At 32.5% G+C, this 19,919-nt stretch overlaps 1 protein-coding gene across 2 annotated transcripts in view; it reads right to left on the bottom strand.

Moving 5' to 3' along the window:
- Positions 1-6,861: 6,861 nt before the first annotated feature.
- Positions 6,862-19,919, bottom strand: part of LOC143222183 (uncharacterized) — a 67,880-nt gene continuing 54,822 nt past the window's right edge. For both annotated transcript variants that reach the window (XM_076448263.1, XM_076448264.1), the window contains 4 exons: positions 16,331-16,716; positions 12,882-12,968; positions 10,194-10,399; positions 6,862-9,581 (listed from right to left, as the gene is read on the bottom strand). In XM_076448263.1, the coding sequence (XP_076304378.1) occupies positions 9,417-9,581; positions 10,194-10,399; positions 12,882-12,968; positions 16,331-16,716 (844 nt within the window). In that variant the 3' untranslated portion in view covers positions 6,862-9,416. The remainder of the gene's footprint in view (positions 9,582-10,193; positions 10,400-12,881; positions 12,969-16,330; positions 16,717-19,919) is intronic.

Genomic DNA, 19,919 nt, shown 5'->3' with positions numbered 1-19,919 from the left:
TGATTTTCAAGTGTGGGATACCTACAAAAGTTATCCCAGACCCATTTGTGAGCCTTCTGTGCCTTTGGCACAAATGAACTAGGATACCATGGAAAACGTGTGGAGGTTTTAGGAATAGAATGAGCAGCCACCTAATCAATAGAATCAGTCATTGCTACAATGCAGACATCTATCAATGACATACAGACAACAGCAGAATCAAGAGAAGTAAATGACAGTCACTTGGCCTTGTCTAACCTCCACCAAAAACACGCAGGTCGGAAGCATCCACCATGGCCAGTCTCCCTCAAAATAATCACTGTTCCTTAGGTTAATGGCAACCCTTTAAGAAACAAGAAGGAGAACAGATGGAGATATCAATGGTAGTAAGACTGACTATGTGCACGAAAATAGATGTAAGAACCAGTATTGGAGATAGAAATGTTGTGATCCAAGAGAATACACTATGGAACAACCCTTCCCATCAATATCAGCACCACCTCAGAGGAGATTGTAGCCTTTAATTCTCCCAGGATTAAAAAAAGGAGACAGCAACTGTTCAACAAAAGCATCAAGGTCTGATTGATCGTCTCTCCAGGAGGCAGGTAGAGTAAATGAACAGTACTGATGCAACCAAAAGAATTGTGGATGGCAACAGCCTCCAAGGGTGTATTGAGCTGCAAAGACAGGGTGGGCACATGCTGGTCAACCAGTAGTGCCACTCCTCCATTACACAACCTGTCATTCCAATATAAATAAAACAGCTGAAAGAAGGTGACTCTATCACCAGGTTTTAGAAATGATTCTTGTAAGTAAAGACACACAATGACATATTTGGTCAAAACCTAAATGTAATCCAGATTAGAATGGAAACCTCGACAGCTCCAATGTATAAAAGTGGCTATTTTCGTTTAGGTGGATAAGAACTGTGTGAAAATTGTTTAGTTTACGACTACAACATATGAATTTATTAGAGGTCTATTGACCTCTATAGATTCTGTACTTGGTGAAATGAGCAGGTCTCTACAAGTAGACAGAGGTTCCACACTTTGGATCCAAAGAAGGTGGACCTAGGTAGTCACCGAAAATAAGTTAGGTAGACAGGAGTAAACACTGATTTGTCAGTTCGCTTATCCATAGAGGGTAAAATACTCTTTACATGGCTGGAAAAGGACTCTTGAAGACACAAAAAATCTGTCTGAACTCCCCTATATCAATGAAACAAAGTGCAGCAGTATACATCCAAGAAGTTGAGGACAATAGCTTTCAAGTGTCGATGTAAGAAATGTTAACTGTTTCTCCTCCAACCATCTAAGGTAAGAATGAAAGTAAAAGAGGTGAAAACCAGAACAGTTCACATCTGTAGATATTGTGATCTTTGCACTACAATGAGTACACAACATAATACCTTTGAATATCTAAATTGCTGGTACTGGAAACATTGAAGGAGGTTAGGAATGTTTTACAGTTAAAAAAGGTGGTCATAGTGATGTAAACATAAAAATTAGAAGATTGGTTTTTAAGATAATCTGTCTTTGAGAGTGGAGATACAGCATACAGCATAAACTTGTTGGCCAGAGAAACTAGCGAGGATTTTTGACTTGGAGATGTTCTTCTAATCCCTCTCAATGATCACTTCTAGAAGAGAATTCAGTGTGGCATGGGGAGTAACCTCAATGGCCTTAAAATTCAGGAGTTTGGTATGTCATGGTGTAGATGCTTCCACCAAGATGTTCCTAGAATATAGCTTTAATCTATCTGACAAAGAATGGAGGATGAGAAAGTGAAGTAAAGGTGCAGAATGGGGTGGAGATTACTGCTCAGTCTTAAAAATGTGGTCATTCAGCAATAAGCTGTTTTTTTACAGTTTTATTTTTTGAGAGATTTATAATAAAAGAAAGATACAGTGCCAATTATGGAGTCCAACAAGGAGACCCACTACAATATCAAACACAAACACTGCAGCAACACCATGAGCACACCACTTTGGCCTTGTATTTCTGTAAAAATGTGACCTTGGGCCAATTGAATGATCCTGTTGGACGAGGATCATGTCCAATGTTGGACATTCTCAACAGGTGTAGTATGCATTGTGTCTGATGCTGGTGTTTAGGTTGGACCTCTTAACCACCAGGATCCTTTGCAGGTTGTCACACACCACAAACACGTGATTGATGTTCAGATCCCAGAGGTAAACTGAAAAGACAGAACTTTCTCTAAGAGGTCCTTTTTTGTACAGGCATCCCCACTAAGTGGATTAGTTACAAGAATAGACCTGTTAATAATTACAGGTTCAAACAGACAAAGATTTATAATTTGAACTCAACTGAGTTGCAGTAAAGAGATTGAATGGTACTTAAAACAAAATCTAATTTTATATTCAACAATAGCAATAAGGGAAAGATGTTTCTTTCACAAAAATTCATATAATATATAATCCTAAATTCATTCAAGAAAAAGGATCACTCTACATCATGAAATTTTATACACAATGTTGTTCCTCTCAAAGTACAGATGCTAAGGACCATTGGTTGTATGAAGGGAAAGTTTAAAATGAAAATGCTGCACATAACCCTTCACTAACACTACCATGAGAAATTTTAAAAATTCCATTACTGCTCATATCAGCATACAATAAGAACTCATTGTCTTTTCAAGGATATGTCAGCACTGGAGGTGCATCTTACAATGAGTGAAATGTTTGCCTTCATTATTCAATCTATTAAAAGTGAACTTCAGTAATTGCAAGCAAACAATTGTGCCAATATTCTTGAGAGACTGTCTACAAACTTTCAATAATATGATGCAAAACCAAGGAAAACTTTTCAGGTGATCAGAGATTAAGCTCAATTTATTATCAGTGTTGTTTTAACAGCATCTGTAAATGCTATCTATAGCAAGAAGTTCCACTTTTATGTACATAAGCATATATTGTCTGGTTTCAGTTTCTCAGGTACACTCTTAAATGTCCAATTGAATACCAAAATATCATCAACATCAATGATGATCAGGAGTGTCTTTAGTGTTTACTTCATAAGCCTCTTGAGTGTGGTGGGCTTGTCAAACAGGCTGAATGGCATGACACAGAACGTAATACATACTGATCGCAGTCTTAGGTCTGTTCTTGTCATTAAGTTTAACTTGTGAGTATCTGGATGCCAGATTTAATGTGTTTAACCATCTGGAACCTTCCAACATGTTCAGACATTAACATAATAATAATAAAGGGAAGGCACCAATGCAACTTATTGCACACATCCATCTAAAATCACTCAAATAAACTCAGAACCTTGACATACCTTCCTTCTTTCTGAAAATCACTATTGATGATAAAAAAGCAACTAAACAAAAGGTTGTATGATCTCATCCTTCAGTATCTACAATACCTAAACTCTGGCCATATCTTGCATGCTCTAAGATGTCCAACACAGCAGTTGCTTGACAGGATGTGCATTAACTATATGTTGTGAAAAGTCAGTTGTTTGACCCAATCAGAAATATGATCCCACAGATACATTGGGCTACTCAACCAACAAGTTAATGAGTTGCTTTTATTGCAATGAGTCCAGTATTAGGAGCTACCTACTATTTCAGACACAGTATGACAGATGCAACCCTAGTGTTACTACTAGTCTGCCACTTCCACTTTATTTACCACACCAATGATTATTTTACTATAAAGCTGTATAGTAAAATCCATAATCACAAAACAACACAAGGATTTCAGTTCTTTTTTGGATGGATAACTACTCAAGCTAATGATGCTTGCCTTCTGGACATAAAACAATTTTATATGTAGGCTTCATACCTATTACACTGATGCAGTAGACTCTGCCTAAGTTGAACCACAGAGCATCACTTGTATTATTATTCCTTCTGCTACATACCCTCATGCAGTGTACTTTTTCATTGACTTGATCAGATACCTCTCCAGCAGAAAAACAGTTCACAAGTTATATAAGTAAAAGACTGAAAACTTCCACTGCATGTCCATCTCAATGTTAGGACCAAGGTTGGAGACAACTGCTTTCATTCTTTGAGCATAATTTACCAGATACAGCAAAGAATTTGCATCTTTACTCATGTCTGATCTAAGGCCATTTAGCAGAACCAAGTTGTTATGCACTGCTCTCACTTGAAAAGCTTGATTTTACAGTTTTCTGGCTGCTCCTGTGTCAATCAGTAACTCAGTCTCTCATCCTTGTACCATCACTATTACGTAAAAGGCTCCAACTAGCCATGAAATAGATGAGTTGATTACAAAACATTTTGGCACAAGCTTTTTGTCATAATCCTTCAAATCAGTGCCTAGGCATGACCTTACTTTCACTCCACTGGTTTTCTATAGCTGTAGTTCTACATTTACTACTTCCTCCTGACTCTCCTAGATTTCCTGAGCTATCAGTTAAAACCAACAGCCTTACCCACCACACTGATCAGCAAAATGTGGAAATTTCACTCAGCAGTGACTCCACATATTACAAACAAAGCAGAAACACCTTTCTTTTTGTTCCAGGTGATGTCCAGACAATAGCATAAACAGCATAGGCTGCAACATATAAACCATGGGGAGGCAGGGTCACGATATTCCTGCCCATTCACTGAAAACCAGTGCACTTGCATCTCAGCACTGTGGTAGATAAGTAACCTGACTCAATCTTGGCAAATTAGTTCTCAGGTAGAACAGTCCATTCAAAATGTAGCAGCTGCAGCTGTAGGCCTCTTCCTGTCTTGTTACCAAAGTTACTACTTCATATACAATCACTCCAAAATTGGCTCTGTTAGAGTGAGGATATTCCTCACACCCAGGTGGTGCTCTCATTGTCTAACCTAGAATACTGTCTGCATAAGTGGCAGACTCTCAATAGCATCCTTCTACTAACCTTGAACTCCAAATAATAAATTTCTCAATTATTTCATGGGACTAATTAGCGGTGCAATTTCGGCACATCTGTATCCAACTCTTCTAATTGCACCTCTTCAAAATAAGTAATACAGTTCAGTGATAGGCCATCCAAATCAGAATTAGGTGTTCAATTGCCTCCTTCTGAGACCAGTCATTTTAAACAGCTACCAGATCTTTTGAAAGTCAAAGAAAAAAATCTGCTCTCCTTCATCCTTGGGAACCTTTGGTGGTGGCCAAACCTTTCTCTTGTGGATTCTTGAACACTGCTTGGCTGAGATACAAATAATATTATGTGTATAGTTCTGCCCCATGGTGCATGATCTTCTTCAATTGGTGCTCACTATCTCACAATGCCAGGGAAACAGCTCTGACTTACAAAGTCCACTAGCAGCATATTTTGTCTTTCTTGGCTAGCCAAGATCTAAGGTTGAATTATTTTGGCTGGTAGTTCCACCTTGGCAACTCTCAGTTACCAGTGTTTCCTTTTTCCCAATCTATTATTGCCCCATTTTTGCCCCATCTATCATTCTAAATTGATCTTTGCAAGTCTGCAGTTGCAGAAAGATCAGACCCATAAACTTTTATATCCTTGGTGAAAGTCAGAAGACTAAGAGAACTTTCTCACACAACTGTTTTTCTTCAGCTACTAACCCTTTCTTTCAGTCATGACTATTTTTTATTTCCAGAAAATGCGACTCAAAAGCTTATATGGTTCCTCTACAACCAGGATTGCACATATTTCGATGTGTGCTTAGGGCCATTGTCGTGCTGGAAGATCCAACGATGCCCGAGCTGCAACTTCCGAGCATCGTTCTTGATATAAGTGCCTAATATATCAACATACCCTTCTTTTTTCATGATTCCGTTGACATGGTGAAGTCTGTCTACACCAGAAGAGCTGAAGGAACCCCATAGCATGATTGAGCCACCTCCGTGTTTAACTGTATGGACGGTGTTCTTTGGAAGATTTTGTTCCCCTTCTTATGGAAAATATTGCGAACATCATTGTGGCCGAAAAGCTCGATTTTAGTCTCGTCTGACCAAAGAATACTCTTCCAATAGGTAAAGGGTTTATCTACATGCTTTCTTGCATACCTCAATCGTGCTTCTAAATGAACAGGCTTTAAATATGGAGTTCTATGAGGGCAGCATGCTTTGAACTCAGAACTGTAAAGGTGCTTACTTCAACCCCAGTTTCCCTTACCAATTTTTGTATGTCTGTCATTACGTGTTAAACTAGGGTTCCTACTAACTTCTCCGAGAACCTTCCTCTTGGTTCTCTCTGGAATTTTGGTGGGGCGTCTAGAACGAGGGAGGTTAGCAGTTGATCCTGTAAGCTTAAATTTGGCAGTTATGCTTTGAACAGTAGATTTCGTCACATTAAGTTGTGTAGCAATACTGGATATAAACACACAAAATTTGTATTTTACAATAATTCATTTCTTTAAATCACTGAACAGTTGTTTCCTGTTCACCATGATGACCAAGCAGATAATAACAGAGACAGTGCTAAATTGCCAGAAGTACATGTTTTGCTGGCTAAATTCCAATAATTATGAACTCAGTGTCTAGTTGTGGAATGGTATAATGTTGTTTATTCGCCAAACTAAACAGAATTGTTATGGGAATATCAGTTTTTTCACACGTTCCCGAACTGTTCGGACACTTTCTGCTCCTCCTATTTTTGGTTATTTCTTTATAAACATTTTATTTGTCACATAATTTACATAAAAATTTATGTAGATGTGTGTTAGTATAATATTTGTAATATATTAAACTTCTATTACCCTACTCGTGACACTTTTTAAGTTATGAGCAAAACACTCGAGACTCAGGGGTACGAACACTTTCTGTTGTAACTGTATTAGGTAAGTATGCTATATGACAGGAGGATTGGCAGGATAATTCATGCAGTGACATTGAATTTAGTCAAATATAATTAAGTTTGAATAAAGTAAATGAGACTAGACAATGCATAACACACGATGGAAATGATCTTTATTCATCAGTGACACAAAACAGTGTGTGTTACTTGCTTATGAATGCAGAATAGTCACTTTTCACTGGATTGTCAGGTTGATTAGACTGGCTTTCTTTCCCCAAGATGTATCGTTATGAACTAACACAGGTAAACATGTTACATCAGTTTTCAAGTCTGTAATTACTAATTTTGGATTTACTCATAGTAAGTATTACTACCCACTCATATGACTTATCATTCTCATTCAAAGAAAGGGAAGGATGTAATTATAACATGCCACCTGACCTACTATTAAAGAACACTGCTATCAACCTTCATTCACAATATATGGTAACAGAGCTATACTTCCTTAAGCAGAACACCTGTGATCTCAACAGGATAATAAAGAACACAGGCAGCTATAATGTCATCAACGTAATGCCTTTTCTGACAATGCACATGTAAAAACTACACAAACTTAGAATAAAGAAGATATATTCTATGATATAAGAACATAAATTCACAGTATGCTTCTTGTATGTCCCAACAACACAAATTTTCTAAGTAAGCTTCAGAGTAACTGTAATAATTTGGAAAATTAATATACTTTTATAGAATTATATTTATATTTTTATTAGATTTAATACACTTGTATAGTGTGAACACTAAGTCTCACAAAACAAAATATTTTGGTCACACTGAAATGACGTTTTTTGAATTTGTTGTAGTATTCTAATTATTTATAGGGAGAGTTTCAGCTGTAATAAACAATGAACAATGCCACAAGCACTGGACCACCACTACCGAAACCTCCAATTGTCTATATGTACTTTTGTATTATCTATATGAACTATATCTATCTATACTTTTGATTGAAAATAAAATACAAAATGGCATTTAAATTTTTCATTAATTTTACACACAGCAGCAAATGTTTGCTAAATATTTTTGAAACTTCTAATTTTACCATCTTAACATTTAATATACAAACAGTTGTAAAAAGATGTTGAATATTTCTAAAATTCCCATTTATACAGTCTTATATTAAATTGTGTATGTAATAAAACGAAAATTAAGTAGATCAAAAATACTTCAATGTTTATTTTGGATTGATTTTACACCACCTAAAACTATTTACATGTAATATGAATTATTTACTTTTACTAATTTTCATGAGTCATCATCATATGTTTGTAAAGGATTTCGTATGTCAAAACCAATTCACAATACAGACTAATTTCATATCTCTAACTCTTACAGTTGCAAGTACAACTGCTATGGGCTAAACTGTAAATTATCTGTGCTGCCACAAAACACTTCTAAATACAGATAAAGACATAACTCCCAAGTAAGTACACCAGTCGAGACTTTAGGGTAGTAAGAATCATCCTAAAGTATGTTGCTGAAAGTTGTTTTGTTTTAAACACAAAACTTCTTTAGCCAATACATTTGATGCTAATTGGTAAAAAAATCATGTAAATAAAAATGACAGAATTATTTTAATAGCAGTTTAGGCAGACATGGATAGATGTATAAAACTGAATCAAAATTACCGTTAGTTGAAATGAAAATATGCATCACAATTTCCTTCCAACTCATGAAACATTATATTGGAAAACAAGAGAAGAATCTTAAATACAGATGACAAGGAAAAATTAGTACTTCTCAACATATACAAAAATAAAAGTTAAGCTAAACTGCAAATTTAGTGAACAAGTAATACTTCCAACAAGAAAATAAATTTGATACCAAAGAAAAGCTTAGATGACTCACAGAACTGCAGTGAATAATTGATAAACACAAATTTAATATTTACAGGTAAAGCTTTACCTCAACAGGATGGTTAAGGAAAAATCTTTTTATTTCAATGCAATTTTGCACCAGATTGTACATGCAACTTACCACAAGTTTCTTATATCTTAACTAAACTTTGGTAATGTTATTTTTTAATGTAAGACATCCAAAATTTATCAAAGCATATTTGGGAAAGAATAAAAATTTAAAAATGCTGATTCTGTTGAAAACTATTTAAGACTATTGACTGTGTTAAAGTAGAGAAATCAAATCACAGGAAATAACTTTACATGTGAGTAACACTGGATTAAAAATATGATTTGACAGCATGTAACAACCTACATGCAAGTTTACCTGTATTTTAGATAGTTGTTATTGTTTGCAAGTGATTACAATTGACAAAAATGACAGCTTTAAAATTATATTGTTTTACTTTTATTTTAGGATCAGAAAAACTTGCTGGCACACAAATCGTATAATATCATATTTATAGTCTAAAATATCCATTTCTACTTTATGTATTAAGAGCACTGGTGTTAGAAAATTATCTCCAATATTTTTTTCTTTATTAAAAAAATTAGATTTAAAAAATTCAGTCCATACATACAACAGAATTAATGTAATGAGGTTAAAATACCTAGAATATTCCTGTAACCTGTCTGATGCAAAATGGCTTGGAAGAAAATTTACACCACAAAAATGTGCAAAAACGAAATGCTCAAATAAAATTGCAGGACCCATACAGCTAGATATTGAGGCTTATGTATAGTGATCTTTTTAGTCTTGTTCCATTGGTTCTTCACTTGAAACAGTACTACATGCTACTGATGGGGTCTTGTCCTTAGACTCTTCAGAAGAAACTTCTGTTTCCTTCTTGAATTCACTTACCTTCATTTCTTCACCTTCCATGTCCATTGACTCCTGTTCTTGTTTATTTGACATCTGCAAAATATAAGCATTTACAAAATGAATATTTACAAATACCAAATGGAAAGGATTCAGTTTGGTTTATCACTTGAGCTCAAACTTTAAGTTTCTAACATGAAATACGCACATTTTTATTAGCAAATTATAACTAGCATAATAAAATTTCATTAAGAACTCTATTCCAGAACTTCCAAGTGCCCTAACATTAGAGTTTTGGCATATTTAAAATGTATTCTTTTTAATTACCCAGTACTTACTTCAATGCACAATGTCCTTCCCCAAAGATAATACAGTTAGTCTTCCTTACTACCATAATGTGATGTTATTAATATCCTGATTTGGTACAGTTCACATGACTCATTTTATTTTTAAGTTGCCAATAATAGTGTCTTCCTTTAGTGAATTATTGTTTCATTATTGTCTTTACTAAGAATTTATTATTTTTAATGAATTAGTCTCCCCTTCCCCTATTAAGAAATTTAAAAGAATATTCCATTCTTTCATGGTCAATATTACCTTATTCTGAGTTTCATGGCATATGTAAGAATTCTTACCTTCTCTTTCCTCTTGGTTGCTGATGCTTTTCTGATTGTATAATGTTCTTTTGGTAAATTTAATTTGACTTACCTTTTCTTTCTCTCGGTTAAAGTTTTTCTCTTCAGTGTGTAATAATGTTCCAGTATCATCACCAACTTGTTGAACATCTTCATTACAGAGGTCTGTAATATTATTTTGTTCAGACATCTCAGATTCTACCACTTCATCATGATTATGTTTATCTTTGACACATAAATGTTCTGCTGCCTCCTGTTCCATCTGATTGGGCTGTGTGCCTATTTAAAGTCAAAAACACAAATAATAAGAGAACAATTAAAAAGCAACTGGTTAACTGAGAAACTGTTACATAAGATCATTTACCAACTATTACTGAGCACTGAGATACCAATTTTTAAGTGTAGGTATGAAATGTAAAAATTCCTTTTATTTTAGAATCCAAATTTTTATTTCAAGTACAAACTCTTTTAACTAACAGCTCTGTCATCTCTTGATCAATTTGAGATCTAATTACAAATTTGGACTCTGGAGGTCAAATCTTTTTGACTGATGTATTTGACCATGCCCTAAATCTCATAGATTAATTTACTCTAATCCTGCCTAAAAGAATTTCTCTCTGAGAGTAGGCTGGTGGAGATATTGAGGAGTAATAAATTCTAACCAGGTATACAAATGCCCAATGTTTCTTATTTCTGGTTCACACACATATCTATATACAAAACTCAAAATCTTTCCATTTGCCACTGAACGTGGAGGTAAAGGTCACATTTCTTTTGCATAAAGGTTTGCAAAACAACAATTTTTCATTAATATACATGGCTATCTGCCGTTGAACTTGTAACTTCATCATTAACATATATATTACATGAATAAATTGTATGCAGATTTGACATTTTTTCACAAGTTTGAGTTAACATTTAATTTAGAATATAGCATTACAGGCCTATTCAGCTATAGATCATTAACTAACACAACATATATTTTACTTTGTACACAAAATAAATATCTATGAAATCACAATATTGTGTGTGAAAAAAAACCCAGCAAGCCTATGCCTATAAAATAAAATTATGCAATCTGCCATAAAATAGAATATGTGAACAGAATAAAGTCAAGTCAGTGTAACTGACAGAGCACTTCTTAGAGGTAGAAGATGGATTGACCATGGATTTTTGTTTAATGTATTAAGATTACAATATTTTGGCCAGTTTAGTCATGGATTATTAATTATGCATCCACTAAAATTATCACACAGCAAAGAAATGTATGGAGATTTGGAATATTGTGTGTGTGTGTGTGTGTGTGTGTGTGTGTGAAAAAAGAAAATAGTAGGTGTAGCCTATAAAATAACATTATTTATCATAAATCAGACTATGCAAAAACAGTAAAACATACATTATAATACTTATTGTGTAAAATGAGATTTAAGTCATGTCAGCAAATATGCTTTATTCTAATTTTTTCTCCAGGTGGTTTGATTTCTGGAAGTGAATTTTTTTCTTTTGATACAAGTTCATACATCAATGTGAATACACTATAATATTCATAAAAATATATTAAATTCACATTAAAGCAAATTGAACATATTTACATTTGAAATTTTTGTATTTGAAGAAGGATGATGGGAGAAATAAAGCTAGGCTTATCCTGTTTGCCAGAATGGGTATTCATTGACTCTTCATAAGGGCCTGTTTATTCTTGTCAGTGATGGAAAAACAAAAGACATCACTTATAAGGAAGACCTGATTTAAAACAGGTTCATGCTTTATTTTAAAATTATCAAACCTAAGATTGTTGTTTTTTCTCTATATGTTCATAAAATATAGAAAGAAACAGAAGAAAAACTATGACAAACAAAATACTGATAATTACATTCTCAAGGAATGATACTTTCTTAGAAAATACAAACTTATTCTTTTAGATGAGAAGAAAAATCCTAACAAAATAAAATTTATAAATACGCTGTTAACAAATACTTTTCAGGGTTGTACAAAAATGAAAATTAATATTTTTCATTGTTCTTTGCAAATTTTATGAAATAAATGTTACAACACGACAAAGCACTAATTCTAAAATATTTTTAAGTAAACAGTTGTTAAAACAGTGTTAAAACTATTATTTTTAATTAAATTTTGAAATTTAATAAACAGGTGTACACTTGACACCAAAAAGGTGCTCTTTGTCATAAAGAGTTAATATGGATATTGATATGTTTGATTTTATTTCATAAATGTTGCCTACTCTGAAAGTAGTAACTTTCCATCTCTTTGAAACATGTTTAAGTTTGAAATGTAAAGAAATCAGTTCAGTTGTGCAAGGTGGGATTACTGTAACACAACTTATCAGATTTCACAGAAATTCCCACTATATTACAATAAAATAACAATCTGATAAGATTAAAGGGCAGAAAAAAGAAAACACAGGTAAATAAAGACCTATAACCTAGGCCATACCTAATTCTTTAATAACTAAAATGGGAAAAATTGAGGACATTTTGGGTGACAGTCTTTTTATTTTTTCTACATTGGTGTGTAATATGTTCTATAAACAGAAATAAAGCACACAAATACTGACTGCAATTTCTCATTAAATATTTTCAAATAAAAATTATGAAACTGAAGATACACTAGTTTCATATTTGACAATATAAGACAAGATATCAGTCTTGTTATTTAAAACACATTTAAGTAAGAGAAAAAAATGAATAAACCAAAGAAATGTAAAGTTTATAATCTGCTGCTAAGAACCTCTGACACTTACCAACAGCTGGTGGAGAAATAGTTTTTTCCTTCACAATATCTGCACTGTTTCCAAGAGGTAAGTCTTCAAAAACAATAGTTTCTCCAACTAAATAAACAGAAGAATTATTAATGATACATAACAGAAAACAAACTAAAAGGTATGTAGATTCTATATCTCAAAAACTACAGCTAAAACAGAAATTATTTAATTCAATATTCTCCAACACTATTTTAGAAACAATGTGACTGACATATATATGGAAAAACGGCTCAAAACGTTGTTCGCTCTTCTATGTAAAATATTTTCTCAACCCAAACGAGCCGTTTTTGCATATATATTTCTCTACAAGTGGGTTTTCTCGACATCACTAATGTGACTGACAGCTTTCAAAGTTTTGTTTCTTTTTAAACTAACAAATTAATTAGATATTTACACAGAAATAACTAGTCCCTTAGTTTAAGATTAATAATGGCTTGGATGCAAGACCTTCCCCAGTGTGAGAATAGTAAGCAGAATCACTGATCTTTAGTATTTAAAACTTGTTTTAAAAATAACTGCTTTACATATTAATTTGCAGTAAATTACAGGTTAAATATTACCAGAAAACTTAGCAATCAGATATGTAAGTATGTGTGTGGAAACATTTCAGAGTGATGGAAGGTAATATATGGGATTAAAGTCTAAACATCAACTAAAGTTTAAAACAGCATCGTAAATAGATGAATAAAAATAAAAAGAAAGAAAGAAAAGGGATTTAACAAAAATTATGAAAATTGTCTTTGAAATTACTAAAGGTTTTAGATATTTTTGTTATTTGTACACCTAAAATACACATTAAAACAACTCACAACTTATGTTAGAAATGCTTAAGGAGTCTAAATTTGTTGAATGCACAATTACATGTTCACAAGCTCATGCAAAGATGATGAAAGTAAAATCAGTTAATCTTTTAATGCTATTACATGGATACTTACATATAACACAGTCTGTTAACAGTACACTAAGGATGTTTTACATACAGAACAATGAATTAACACCATGGTTTGTTTGTAGTTAAGCACAAAGCTACATAATAAACTACCTATTATATTATAGTATATTAGTTGGTGTATTCAAACAAATACCAGTATAACTGGTAACTGCTAGAAAGTGTGGCTCATAATATTTGAATAAACAAATGAGGAAGGAAAGCTAATATTTTTAATAACAGTAAAAATACCTTAAATCATAAAAAGTTTGTAACTATAATACTTTATTTAACTGCTACCTCTATGACCCATATAACCCAGTAAGCTGCTATTATATACACATTTTACAAGTTCTAAGCTTGTTCAAGTACAAAATATTGATACTTCACACACACATGTATGCAAATAACTAAACCCTTCAGTAATTTCAAGGACAATTTTCATAATCCCTTAATTATTAATTTTCTTTCTAATACACACACACACACACACACACACACATATATATATATATTTCTTATATTCAGGTATGTACATATTCCAGTTGTGCTGCTGGTATTTGTTCAACATTTTCTTTATAATATTTATGCTAGAGAGAATATATTTCCATAATGAACAGCTCATATTGGCCATTTTGAACTATATAAGAAATAATTATTTTTATATACCTTATCTCCCCCTTTGTTGAAAGAAGGTACTTAGTACAAAATATTAATGATTAATTAAATTCACAGTGTTTCATCTACTGGAGAGACAACAGATGAAATCAAAGAATACGAGGTCATACTATACCAGATAGTTATATTTGTTTGTTTTTTGTTGTACAAGTTGCACTAAACTTTTATTGCATTTCTTACTACCATTACTCATTGTTATTTCTGAAATGGATACAGGCATATTTGACCACAATTACTATACCTAGTACTAATATACTATTAGAGCTTATTAATTACTCAGGTCCTTATTACATCTTTCATTATAAGTATTACCAGAGATTTCTGTATATAAATAATTTTTCATATGACAGACATCTTATAAAAAGTTACCATTTCAGCATTTTGACATTAATTCTAGAATAAAATAACCTGAAAATTTCCAGTTTGACAAATCAATTGGAAATGTTAAGTGCAATTACCATTTTATTTGATTTTAAAAAATGCAGTAATCTCATACTTAAGAATAAATCAAATAAGTTAGTAATGAAATAATAAAAGTATGATTTACTATCACCAATAAAGATAAAAAAAATATATATTAATTGAAAACACACCACAACTGCAATTATAAATAAGTAAGTAACCAGTTAGCCAAGTTATTTATGTATGGTATTTGAACAGGACAAATATAAAAATAATATGCATAGATTAAGTCATCTAAACAGTACATTTAACTAAGCTTAACTGGTTTGATGTTGACTGTATTTCATAATTATAATAATATGAAACTCATTCTGAAAAATTGGAACAAAGAAACAGCACAATATATCGATCAAAAAGTAAAACACTTTAGTCTTTTGTTACTACATTAAACTCATAGTTTTCTTTGTTGCCAATTCAACACATCTCTAAAATTGTAAAAGCTTTAGTTTTTGATGCTTTTTTATTAAAGAAAACTTCTGTAGTTTTCAAACAAATACTGGCATAATTTAACGGAAATACTTTAACAATTCACAAACAAAAACATGTACAAAATTATAAAAAAAAACCTTTTTAAATCTGTATATTTACTTTGCTTCATTAGATGTAACAGTCTAACCTTGCTTTATCCAATCATATTTACTTTTATAGCTGTTTCAAAGCTGTGTTTCATTAATAAATGAACAAACCACTCAATAAGCACCATAGCAAGATTTCAACCAATACCCACACCTATACCAGAAATTCAAGAAACAAATATATATATTCTTAGTAATTTAGAATGGTATGAAATAAGAAATTGTTTTCACACTCAAGGTACATGACTTTAGAATAAAGTTGCATTTTTAATCTTATGTTTTGTGTATGAAAATGTATCATACAAGTTAATATAGCTGTATTGTTTAAAATTTCAGAAACTGAAAATTTATTTATTTACCAGTCACTTTTTTGCAACCACACAATGTATACACTTTTCAGACATGCTATTCCACACAATCTAACATTGTTTTTGACATTCATAAGTGTGTTTACAATATTGGAGGCTTATGTGTCGTATGTATAGCTCTATACTCAAAGGTTTTATAATCAACCAAGGAAAATAATAATCCTACCTCATTTTAGTTATTAGGACTGTTTGTTTGTTTTGGAATTTTTTGCAAAGTTACACAAGGGCTATCTGTACTACCATCCCTAATTTAGCAGTGTAAGACTAGAGGAATGAAATCTAGTCATCACCACTCATTGCCAACACTTGGGCTACTCTTTTACCAACAAATAGGGGAATTGAGTATCACATTTTAATACCCTCATGGCTAAAAGGACAAACATCATAATATCATAACACCAATTATTAAAAACTTACCAGCAGAGTGTTCTGGTATTGTGTCACTAATGTTTCTCAATGGTGATGACAGAGATTCGGTAGAGGCAATCTCTGTTTTATCTGCACTGATATCCATGCTGCTATCAACATGCTTTTCTGCAGAATAAAGAGTTTCAGAAGTGTCACTCTTTTCTTTGTGCAGAGGTACTGCTAATCGATCTTCACCTCGTTTTGTACTGGTCATTGTTCCTAAACCTACAGATACTGGAGGAAGTACAGTACCAATGGTAAAACTGTCCACCTGTGATTCATCCACACCTGCAGATCTGTTGGTATGTAACACTAGGTTACTGTTATTATCCCTTCCATTTACTATATTCACAATCCCATTCACCATAACAGAATTGTTGGCTTCTGTATGCCAGCTGAAATAAAGAAACCAATAAAGAGTTGAAGAATTGTAAAACTACTGTAACTGAAAATACTAAGTTCTATGATGTATTAATGTGCTCTTCCTATCACACACATTTAAAAGTTCACAGAATAAGTAATATAAATATTCAAACTTTAAATACTAGCATCCATATAATCCTACAAGCACTAACCACAGAGCCAGGCCTTTTAGAATACAATTCTTTTTGAACAAGTATATAATGTTAAGGATAATTATATCTTTTCTCACTTCTCTAGAACTAATTTGAAGAATGGTAAAAAATATTTAAGTATTTTCAGTTCATTGAAACTAATGAATTATCACTGATGCAAGAAATTAGAAATGACTGTTTGATATATCAAATTACAAAATATTAGAAACTGTTCTGTGTAATATCGTAAAAGAAAAAAAGAGTACCAGTCACAATAAAATACTTGTATTTTATTCACTGTGAACTCAGTCTTTTTTTAACACTATCTAAATAAATTTTATGTTGGTCATTAGCTCATGCATTATGAAATTGAAAAGATAAAGTTTAGTTATCTACAATTCATGTCTACTAATTTTCTGTAATAATAATATACAAAGAAAGGGTGAAGTTCTTCCAGTAATGGAAATATGATAAATGTAATTTCTGTAATGTTTATTAAAGAGGAATTAATTTATTATTTTGCTAGTTCAGTTTGTACTGTTAAGATCTATATTTGTATGTTGTAATTTAAATGTTAACTGTAAGTTGTAGGGTCTTCATGTTGACATTCAAATTAAAATGATTTAATAAGATAGGCCTGCAGTACATAAAAAGTTTTCTGGTACATTCAAAACTAGATTATGACTACAAGAGTTTTATTTTCAAAATATAGTTCAATCTGTCAATATGGTTTGGTGAAATATTTCAATCTCTGTTTGCTTTGGCACTTATCAAGTTACTTTGCACAAGTGCTGAACTTGTAGAAATATAAAAGGAGTAAATAAACTAATTTATTGAAGTGGACTTGGAATTATGTTTACCAGTTAATTTAAAAGAACATACCAAAAAGAACAATACAACAATGGATATTGTGTGGGAAAATGAAATAGAATATTGAATATATTTGAGATATAACTAACAGCTGAATATCAAAACCACTACATCAAAGAATGACAGCAAGGTGTTACTTGAGATGATGAAATTACTTGAAAAATATCAGGAAGAACAAGACAAAAGTTAAAGACGAAGAAAGGGAAACAACAGAAAATTAAGAAAGGTCCATAAACAAAGAAATGGAAAAATAAACAAAGAACAAATTGGAAAAAATTGGAAGGGAATTTAAAGAAATTTAAAAAAAGAAAAGAAAAAAAATTCACTATTTAACCTTCTTGCTACAGGCTTAGTCAAACTGACCAATTTCATAAGCCCAGTAAACACCAGTTTCCATATTACATTTAATATGCTTTCTCTAGTTGTGTAAAATATGGCAAGCTTTCAGTACAAATTACAAATCTTTGGTACACAATAAATCAGATATTTAAATTAAGTAGTTCTACTAAAAATTTCTCCATGAATACATGCAATCAAAATATTAACTGCTTCGAGTGCAAAATGATTTTCATCTTAATATCAAAAACACTCTTCTTCTTCTGAAAATTGGCAAATTTAATTTGTGTAATCTATAAACCTTCCAAAACAAATAGTAAACATTATCTTTATCAGTAAAATGCTATATTTTGTTACTTTTTCTATACAATTTTTTTCTCTATCAGTCAATTTGAGGTTTGCCGGGCTCAATGTTCAGACTTCTAACTGGTGAAATGCTTAAAGCCCATGTGCAAGTCACAGCTCCAGTTAATGAACAGGGTCAAGCATCTTTGAGGCAAAAGTCATGTCAGAACCATAGACCTATAGTCCAGCTTGGATTGTACATGGAACATCAATACACTCCCCAAGAAATGAAAAAGAGGAGAATAAAGATGTTTAATACTTTTGTACATTTGATATGATGCTGTTTGACATAAGAAATGAAAGTAAGCTTATGGTCAAAGTAAACATGCCTCAGGAAACATGGGAAGAATAACACCATTAAGAAGGAGCTCATAATGTAAACCTTGTTGATGGCAAAATTTAATACAAATGCTTTTAAAGGAGAAGATGAAATTGTTTTCTTTAGTACACTTCAAATAAATGAGAGCAGTTTGAGACCAATGTTTAATAAACCTCAAGTTTGATGACTAACAAGAAATATGGAAATTGGTCACATATAGGATATTGCAACAGAAGTAGGAAATTGTTTATTGATAGTATTGATCTTGATACCGAAAAAGGTGACACTCAAGACACATCCCTGAAGAACATCAAATTCCTGTTTGAAAGAATGGGAAATAGTTGAACCACAGACAGTCTTCCTCAAAATGATGGGAAAATTATCGTTGCCCTATGAAGGGTAGAAAAAAAAAAAAAAGGCAAAGAGAACAGACAGACAAATCTATAGCAAGGTGAATGAAAATAAGTAAAATACCCAGCATGAAGAAAGAAAGGTTGTGATCATTGAGCAGAATGACCCCTCCCATCAACATCAGCACCACCTCATAGTGGACTATGTTCATTAAAGTTTCCCAAGAAGAAAAACTGAGAAAGCAACAGTTCTACAACAGTATCAAAGTGTGTCTGTTTGTCTTTCCTGGAGATAGGTACTATAAATCATTGTGGACAGTTAAATCCTCCAAGGGTGTATTTATCAGTGCAGGAAAGGTGCACACACATGCTGATCAAGTAGCAGTTCCACACTTCTACAAACTCATCCATCACACAACCTATCAATCTGACATAAAAGCAGGCTTCAGAAATGATTCCTTTATGGAAAGACTAATGGGATGATAGAAATTTATTAAGACCTTAGTGTCATCAAAATTAGAATGAAAACATCGACAGTTCTACAGTATGAAAGTGGCTATTTTTATTCAGGTAGAGATGAACTGGGCAGAGAACCCTTTTGCTTACAACCATGACATTTTTCTTTATCATAAAGAGGTGTATTGACCCCATGGAATCTGCCCAAGATTGATAGGGCAGATCTCTTTTAGTAGAAGGAAATTCTAGGTACTGAGGGCATGAACAAATAATAGTTCTACATCTTAGGGTTGAAGGAGATGGATCAGAGAAGTCACTGGAAGTGATGGTGGGAATAGAGACAGGAACAGATGTAGACTCATGAACTC

This window comes from Tachypleus tridentatus, chromosome 8 (genome assembly GCF_004210375.1).
Source record: "Tachypleus tridentatus isolate NWPU-2018 chromosome 8, ASM421037v1, whole genome shotgun sequence".
NCBI lineage: Eukaryota > Metazoa > Arthropoda > Merostomata > Xiphosura > Limulidae > Tachypleus > Tachypleus tridentatus.
The sequence above is the reverse complement of the archived record's forward strand: the minus strand, read 5'-3'. Positions and strand labels throughout refer to the sequence as shown.